The sequence below is a fragment of the Paramormyrops kingsleyae genome, chromosome 2 (assembly GCF_048594095.1).
Source record: "Paramormyrops kingsleyae isolate MSU_618 chromosome 2, PKINGS_0.4, whole genome shotgun sequence".
NCBI classification, from domain to species: Eukaryota; Metazoa; Chordata; class Actinopteri; order Osteoglossiformes; family Mormyridae; genus Paramormyrops; species Paramormyrops kingsleyae.
The window spans coordinates 37315175-37324743 of record NC_132798.1 but is presented as its reverse complement, the minus strand read 5'-3'; the positions used below and the strand labels follow the sequence as shown (position 1 = coordinate 37324743).

The window sequence follows — 9569 nt, the reverse complement described above, 5'->3', positions numbered from 1 at the left end:
GTAGTAATGCAATGTGCATGCCATGTGGCAATGTTTATCAACAATCCCCAAACATAGCATAGTTACGATGACATCATACACATCTGAGCAAATCAAATGTGGCATACGGTAACCCTGACATACATGTACATGAATACATTACCATGATTTCTCATGCATGCATTTTGTACAGGTCATATGCGTGATGTGTGTGTGTACATTCTAATCGATCTATCTACGGACATAATAAATGCAGTACTACGACGCCAGTTAAGAAGTTGGTTAGTTAAATCGGTGTTAACTGCATTGGAGTTTGTGCGCGTTCACATATGTAGAGCATGTTCGGCAACGCAAGGCACCATTTGACTCATAGCGCGATCTCTATATGTTTCACGGAGGAAGACTGCATGCTAATTAGGCAAGGTTATGAGGAGTTTAAATCAACGCTGTAAAGAAAGTCCAATACTACTGCAGCCAACAAAAGCAGGCAGGCTTATTGGCAACGTATTGACGACGGAGAAAATGTCTACGTACATTTTCACAGTCATAAAACGTGGTCTAAAATATCTCACGACCGAGTATTAGACAATGAAGTGTTTTCTGAAAAGAATTGAAATACTGTTAATAATTACAGAGGCTAACAGATGCGACACAATTCAGAAGTCACCTATTATATGCTGCTAAGTAATGTAATGCTCCCTGAAGTTCCATTAATGTAATGTTACTCATAATGTAAACCTATATAATATTAACAATAACTGATCCGATTTCAAATGCAATAGTAGTGGAAAGCGTACGTGGCAGCAAGTCAAGATGAAATATAAAAACATCATGTCAAGTGGTAGGGCTATGTATTTATATTTCTACTCATTATGAAAGATTTGTTGTGTCTAGCCTCCACTTAATAGCGTGTTTCTATGTTTTACAGCTAATAATAAAAAGGTGTCTGTTCATATGACACTTAATAGAAGGTGAGATACTTTAACAATTAAATGATTTACAACAGGACAAAACAGAAGCATATGTGTAGTGAGAAAACGACTAGGAACCTGTCACCGCGGTTAAGTTAGCCTCATATTCCATATTCAGTTTTCTGGCTTTAATATCTTTATGGAAGTAAGTTGGGCATTTTTAATGACAGAATTGTGATGTCCAGTGCACAGACATCGATGCACACCGATTATTTTTCCGCTTCAAAACATTTTATGATTTGTGCCAAATCATGTTAATAGCTAATATAATATAGGTCCTTTCAGCTGTAATGACATGGTGGTTTGGTATTTTGGGCTCACTACTACTGTTGCACACCCCTTTGTTTCCCAGATTGCTTTACATACGAATTTTAAATAATTTTTCAATGTTCGAATGTATCCGTATACTGTGCAGTCGACAATACATGAATGGGTTAATAACTTTAAAACTAGACAAGACAGGCACATCTAGTGAAGTGTGCTTTGATCAGTGGACAACAGGGAACAATGCACACCCCTTGGGTTTTCAGAATAACTTTCTCTGTAATAGTTATTAATTAATACATTGTATGCATATTATATGCTATTGCTCCATTTCATACATATTAACAGAGAGAGCCCCTCACGATTTGCGCGCCAATGTCGTACGAATCATCCAGGTACACCGGTATTGTCTTCGGAGAAATTATAGTGGGAGGGGCGGTGCTCATATAGGGATGGCTTACGTGGAAACCTCGGCTTAACCAAGAACAAAAACTGCTCCGAGCAGTTTTGAGACTTAGCGTAAATTGCCATAGCAGCATCTCGACTAAAACCTACCCAACTTTCGTGGTACGGGTTAATCCCGAAGTTACACCACACGTCATCAAGTTACTCGCAAAGTTACCCCGATAAGCCAGTTACCCCGCTTCATAGTACAGGACCCAGGGTTGTTAAAACGAACTTGAAACATGTTAAAATGGACAGACAAAGACGAAGTATCGCAGCCGCAGCGTTGTTTTAACTCGGTGGGTATGCCATGGATGGTCGGTCGTGGACGCTAGATAGTAAATCTCGCCCAACTTCTCAGCACATTTTTCGACCATCACGACTTGCTTAGTTGTCAGACAATGAACTAACCTCTAAAACCATTTCCTTCCCGCCTAAATTAGCGGTTTTACTTGGCAGAATCCCCCTCCGCATCACGTCCCACTTCAAAAACGTCGCATTCTGACACGGATGACCCTTGCTACCCATGCTTTTTTTCGACGCCATTATTGTCATTAATAATTCCGTGGAGCGTTGAGTGGTCACGTGACAAATTATGAGGCGCGTACAATTTAATTCTTTTTTATTGATAGGCGCGTATTTCTTTGCGCAGCTCTTCACCACTTTAGGCGCGTGATGGCGTGCACGCGCAATTGCGCACCTTAAAGGACAAGCCCTGATTCGGCCCATCAAGCTCATTTTGGGAGAACTTAACTAATAATTCAGAGTTGTTAAAATCTTATCTAGCTCTGATTTAAAGGAACCCAGGGTTTTAGCTTCCGCTACACTAGCAGGAAGACTATTCCATATTCTAACTACACGCTGTGTAAAGAAGTGCTTCCTCAAATTTGTTTTAAAATTTCCACTTATGGCCACAAGTTCTAGTATTTAAACTAATATTGAAATAGCCATTTGGCTGAACAGCATCCAGACCTGTTAGAATCTTATAGACATGGATCATGTCCCCCCTTAGTCTCCTTTGCTCAAGGCTAAACAGATTCAGCTAACCTCTCCTCATAAGACATTCCTCTAAGACCAGGAATCATTCTCGTAGCCCTCCGTTGCACTTTTTCTAAGGCAGCAATGTCCTTCTTAAGGTATGGTGACAAAACCTGCACACAATATTCTAGGTGGGGTCTTACCAAGGAATTATATAAATGTAGCATCACCTCCCTTGACTTAAACTCCACACACCTAGAGATGTAATATCCTATTGGCCTTTTTTATTGCTTCACTGCACTGGCGAGAGTGGGACATGGAAGCATCAACATACACACTGAGATCTTTCTCGTAATCAGCTACCTTTATTTCAGTGGAACCCATAAAATATCTGTTCTTTATATTTCTGCTCCCTGCATGGATTACCTTACATTTATCTGTTAAATTTCATCTGTGTCGGAGAGAGTGATCAGCCCCCCCCCCCCCCCCCCCCCCCCCGGCTGCTGGCCCACAGAGTATGAGACACGCGCTGTTTTACTTGCAAGGGTGCACACCGCAGTGTAGCTACAAGGGTGTGGCACCACGAGAGGGTTTATTTATACTTTAAGGTGATCAGGTTACATTGTGGGTGTGAACAACATTTCGAGTGCACTGTAAAACCAAATTAGTAAGCAGAACTCAAAATATTTGATGTAACTCGTTGCCTCAATGTTTTTAAGTTCATGAACTTAAAAAATTTTTTTTCAAAAGGTTAAATATTTGGATTACATGCTACATAAATATTTTAATTACAGTTAAATTAAAACTAGGTATTAAATCAACTTAAATATTTTCAGTTATAGTGACTTAAAATTTTCCTTACCCTTTCTCATGGTATTAAGTTAACATTACAAAAAAAAATAAAGTACACAAAGAACTATTTTTAAGTAGCATCAACTCAATATTTATTGTACTTGTAAAACAAATGACAAAGACTAAGTAACTCAAAAGCTTTGACACACAAGACTCAAAATCGTATGTCTCAAAACTTAAAATTTTTGTGGCAACTCGTTGCCTCAAATATTGAGTACAAACAACTTCAACAGTTTAAGTTACAGTGAGTTACACTGAATTCTTGCCCTCTACTTAACACTGCAGTGTTAATTTAAAAGACAGAAACATAAAACAATTCAGAGATGCACGAGGCTAAAACCTGAACACCAGATTAAAATAGCACCTCTAAAATTACAAATTTATGAACCTGCATGAAACTTTACAACAACATGTACCATTTACAACTAAAATACATGTACATTTATCAAGTACTACCCAGCTGTACTTAACAACTCTCAAGAACAAAAGCTGTATTAATGCCAAATAACATTAATAAATACAAAAGGCACACTGTGCATATTGTGGGGGAAAAAACAATTGGTGCAGAAACATTTTAACCATTATTTTCACAGAAATAACCTACATTGAACTACAGAGGAACTGCCAGGCCTTAGTAATTATCCTGATAAATCTCTACATGCGCATCAAGTCATTTTTGAGACTCTGTAACTTGGGTGACAGTTTACCATCGTCAAGACCAAGTAAAATCTTCTGAATGAATTCAAAAGTGTTGGTCAGTCCCCTGGGATAGCTGAGGTGTAGTGCATAAATAAGTCCAAACATTACCAGGAAGGCATCCGCAAATCTGGGGAGGTTGCCCACAATCTCGCTTTCAATGACAACAGAGATTTTCACAGGCTGGAAGTGAACTGGACTTGGACTGTCATTATCTTTGACGACTGTGAGGAGGGCTACTGAAACATCTAAAAGCTCTGGCTCATCAGATGTGTCCTGTAAAATAAAATAGATATAAAAGGATTAAAGATTTTTTATTAAGATTTTTGACAAAAATATTTACAGCAGGTTTAGTGCAAAGATAAAGGCATTTAGTTAGTCATGAGATTTAACAAACAATATTGCTTCAGACCAACTGACAAAGTTTAATGATTTTGATTATTGTGTGAACAAACTACAGTATGACGATTTTAAACAGAAGATCAGTGTTCTACAGGACCCAGCTAAGCTACCAGTAAACAAGAAATTGATACTATGCTAAAAAACCTATAAAAACGCTTCATTTTGTTTAAAGCAATCTAGTACTAAAGTTTTTTATTTCCAGTGAGGTCAAAGAAAACAAATCGCTTCTAATCTCTTCAAATCACACAAACTATGTTATTTGAAAGACTGAGCAAGGGTAAGTGTGTAAGTATGTCTGTATTCATATGAAAGTTGTTGTATTCAAAGCTCATTTGAATCATCAAACTTTTCAAATGTTTTCCAATGTTCCTCTTTAAATTAAGAATTAGACCTATAAAATAGGTATAACAATATTTTTACCTGTTCATCATGGATTTTTAGGATTTCAGTCAAAGCATCCGACGTCTTCCCGGTTCTGCCTGCCTTCTGTCTGAACAGGGTCATCAGTCTAGGAAGATGTCGGTCAAGCACAGAGTAGAATGTGTTGGGCAGGTTCTGGGTTGTAATCCGTTGAAACTCTGCATACACCTACATTTTAAAACAAAGACAGACAGACAACACAGCCATATTAACTATGTGAATCTGGTAAATCTACTACTCCTCCATAAGGCAGAAAACAGCCCCTGAATGTGGTATATGTTGTCAAAAAAAAGAAATAACAGGAAAAAGTGCTACTACATTACCTCAGATTCCATTTTGAGTGCAGGCCAGAGTTCCATGAGCTCTTTCACTGGTGGGCATGTCTTCACTATGGTTTGTCGCCGCAGGGCAAATGTGGTTTGCATCATCTTTTTTATAAGCGGTAAGTTCTTCTCAGCTTTCTTCATTTCATCAACGACTTTCTGCCTCAGCTGTTCAAGGGTTGAGGGATTTTCTCCTTGGGGAAAGTTGGGCAGAAAGTTTACCTCTGCTCGTTTGGGTCTTTTAATATTTGAATGTGAAGATTCATTGTCAGGATTCATTCTACTTCTTTTTCCAGCATTCACTGTCATCTCTGGACATCCAGCCCTTCTCATCTTGCTCCTATAGTTGCCCATCTTAAACTTGAGGCTGTTCTTCCATCCATTCCAGCCAGTTTCAGATCCTGCTTCCTTCAAGCAAGGATATTTTAACACAAGAGCCTCAGCTACCATTGCTATCTCCTTATCACTGGGATAAGCCTTGTAGCCATACATCTCAGATGCTAGCTTTTCTAAAATGTCATGTTTTACGTCTCTTGTTAACTGAAGATACTTGTTGTTCTTCTCAAATTCGGCATTACCTTCTCGAAGTTTCAATTCAACATCCAAAGAAAATGTGGGAATTGAAAAAAGAACTGAAGGCCATTTTCTCCCACGTTCTGAGGATGATACGCTTGAGATCGTTTCCGTTGAAGCAACAGAGCTGGAATCTTGCTCAAAAGACACATGCACAACAGCTTTCTGTGGCAACTCATCAATGTCAGAGAGGGATGTAAGTTTTCCATCAAAGTCGGGGTCTTCATATTTTAAACTGAAGTCAAGGTCTATTTCCAGCTGTTCTTTTATAACAGCAATCAGTGCATCAATAGAGGCTGGTCGTGAACAGAGTTTTAATTTTCTAGCCCGGTCTGGTTCAACAACACGAAGGACCATGGGTTGTGGGGATAGATCTGCCATTATGCTACTGGAAAGCAAAAGATTGGCATGCATAAATGGTTATTAAAATATACAGATTATATGCTGCTAGATAAACAGTAATAAAAATATAGTAATTAATTCATTGAAAACTACTCACCACTGGCTAGACTCAGTTCTGTTTTATTTGTATGAATCTCTTGGGTGTTAACAGAAGCGAGCCTTCTACCTCGTATGCAGAGAGCGGGACTGAATCGTTGAGATCAGACTTCAGGTGGATTGACAGACTTGTCTGGGAAGGTGACAGCTCATAGGATCCAAGATGTTCTAAATACCAGCAATCATAATTAGAACAAAGGAATGAAACAGTGCTATTGACAAGGTAGATGTGCTCTACTCTGCAGAAGCTAGGTAGTCCACCACTGTCTCCGACAGACAAAAACATTTCACAGACATAGTCTGTGCCATCAATGGTAACCTTTGATGTCTGGTATATTGTGTCACTAGTTGTTAGTCTTCTAATGTGTAGCTGAGCTACTTCTGGTAGAGCTGAAACCAGAACAGAGTCAACCCTGGATGCTTGTGTTTCTGGCTTGAAAAATGATGGGGCAGCAAGATGGTATGCCATCATGTGTTGGTGTCTGACTGCCATTGTATTCAAAATATTTTTGAAGTTTTGAGCGTCATGCACCACTCGTTTAAAAAAACGGTGTTTGGCCTCAAATCGCATTGTCCAAACATGCACCAGGGGCCCATAGCACTTGATCATGGTGGGGTAATGCTCCACGTAGTGATGTTTAGGACGAAGGCTAAACTCTGGGAATGTCTTCAGCAGTACTTGCTTATGATCGCTGATTTTGGACTGAAAATAGTCTAAGGATTCATCAGTAAATGATGGGCATAATGCTAACTGCACTACCTCTTTCAGTTCCATCAAAACTGTCCATGCACCATTACCTTCTGCTACAACACTGCCTACAAGCAATGGAAGCAGTCGGAGCAGAGTAGCATTTTCATGTCCATTCCCTCCTATCGTTCCTCGAGACAGAAATGTTTTGGGAATTGGTTGAGGCCTATCCACTTTATCAGCATGTTGATATGGGAATGATGCAATCTTTTGGTTCAAATACTCTAAAGTGAAGTACTTAATCTGGATCAAGGTCTTAATGCAGAGAGAAAGCTCCACAGGAACTATGCCTTCTAGAAGATCATGAAGGACATCTGGAGGAAAGCCTGTGATTGGATGAAAGTAATCCAGGGAGTCACGCAAGACACAACTAGCTTTAATACCAAAGTGGCTGGAGGAAGTGTCATTTTCCTGAATGTTTTGTACATGAAGGTCATGGCTGTCTTTGGTTCTTTGAGAAAACTGCCTGGCTTCAGTTGCTGGAAACTGTTCTCTTGTGGCCAAGCAGAATCTGCAAACATAGCCTGCTTTAAATGACTCCACAAAGCCACCTAATCCATGGGCAGCTAGATTGTCAGCAGACACACAAAAGATGGTGCCTTTGACATTGCGACCAAGTCTTTCAATAAAGACACCATCCTGTTCAAGAATATGAACATCACGTAATAATGGAGCAAGTACTGCTGCATACCCATGCCTCTGGAGGTCTGTCACTTTTGCAAGCATTGCTAGCTGTATATTGTGTAATGCTGACCTGTATTTTGGTTACATATTGGCAAGTGCCCAGTATACAGCACAAAGTTTGTGAATTTTACGTGATGTGCCAAGTGGGTTGGCAATTTCAAGCTCATCAATATATAGCTGGAGTGGTAGAATGAGATCACCTGTTGAAAATAATTCATTTTCAAGGAAATATGAGCCATTGTAGCATGAGGCATATTGACCAGAATTGGTATTTGGATCAGTAATCATTTTTAGAATGTCTGTGTTTTTAAACAACTCCTGAATCATTTGAAGAATAGGAACATACATTATGGTATGTCCACATTGCTCCAGCTGATACTCGACTGGCATTACACACGGACAGTTGTGCTCGAAAAAGGCTTTTCTGCGCTTGGATGTGGATAACTCTGCACCTTTAGAAGTACTAGTAAATATAACATTGGAATCCATAACAGCACTTACAACTTCATCCAATGCAGATTCTGCCACATTGCAACCATTTTTCTGCAATATATCTCTAATTGCCTCCTTGATCAAAAGCTGAGATAAGAAGCAGACCTGATTTAAATGCTCCACAATTTCTTGGGTAGCTGTGTTTGAGACATGTAGGAGTGCCTGCATCTTCAAAAATAAGGAAGATAAATTCATTCTGAGATGTTTTTTTAGTTCGTCAGTGTCACACTGACCATCATCCCCCACTGGATCCTCATCTGTGCCTGGAGGTTCTTCATACAAATCACCATCAACTGCAGGAATACTGGCTTGACCAACTTCACTGACAATGTCATTTTGAAAGTCTGACGAAACGCTTGCTTGGTGTGATCTACTTTTATGAGAATTGAATGAAGAGTATACATTTGTGGTAAAGCTACAATCCTTATATGGGCAAGCCACTGTTTCATGATTTCTTAAATGCCTTCTAAGATGGCAGAAAAGAACAGATTCAGAAAATTGCTGCTGAAATGGGCATAAAGGGCATTTAAATAACAGAGCCTGCTGAGAGTGTTCTGCACTAATGCCAAATTGGCGAGTATGACATCTTGACAAATGAGTTCTAAGACTATTAAGTGTCTTAAATGTACACGTGCAAGCATTATAGATGCATGGAAGGGGGCTTACACTGGAAAAGTGACTGTGCTGCAGTCTGTAGTGCTTAAATATTTGCAATCTGTCAGTAAAAGAAGCTGAGCACAACTTACATTGCCAAGTCACACTGTAGCCAACAACCTGAAAGAAAAACAAAATTAATGTTAGTAAGTGTATAGCTCAATCAAAATAGTTTAATTATTAAGTACAAGTCAACTAACAGGTTACATGATCATGACCAGAGAATACAACCAACACGTACTGTTTTCGTTGTAATGTGTTTTTTCATGTGTACAGATTAGAGATGCGCGGATCAGCTAAAATGTCACCCGAATCCGCGGCTTTAAACAAATCATCCACCCGCCCGCACCTATAATTTTCTCTGATATAGATTAGAGTTTAGATTCTCTGCCCGAGGCCGAGCCCAGACTTGACCCGACCCGTGGGCCGGGCCGGGCCATGATCAAGCATTTGTGTGTGTTTTTTTTTTTTTTTTAAATCATTACTTAATTAGCCTAATTGGGTGGAGAGCTATGCCATAATTATAAATGTAGCTCCCTCCCGTAAGACACGAGCACAAGAGTCCTTTGCATTTAACTGAGCCGACGGTTT

The 9569-nt window shown here is 39.4% G+C and overlaps 1 protein-coding gene across 2 annotated transcripts; it reads right to left on the bottom strand.

Annotated features, from left to right (window-relative positions):
* Positions 1 to 3553: 3553 nt before the first annotated feature.
* Positions 3554 to 9286, bottom strand: LOC111843693 (sterile alpha motif domain-containing protein 3-like). 2 transcript variants are annotated; one of them, XM_072709079.1, is made up of 5 exons: positions 9071 to 9286; positions 6402 to 6568; positions 5330 to 6290; positions 5007 to 5174; positions 3554 to 4460 (listed from the first exon to the last, which is right to left on the bottom strand). In XM_072709079.1, exons 3-5 carry the CDS (start codon positions 6281 to 6283, stop codon positions 4143 to 4145), a joined length of 1440 nt encoding a protein of 479 aa, XP_072565180.1. In that variant the 5' UTR covers positions 6284 to 6290; positions 6402 to 6568; positions 9071 to 9286; the 3' UTR covers positions 3554 to 4142. The 2 variants fall into 2 exon arrangements, with proteins under 2 accessions (XP_072565180.1, XP_072565181.1); XM_072709080.1 differs by lacking the exon at positions 9071 to 9286 and having other exon boundaries at positions 5330 to 5737; positions 5908 to 6290; positions 6402 to 9029.
* Between the last annotated feature and the right edge of the window lie 283 nt (positions 9287 to 9569).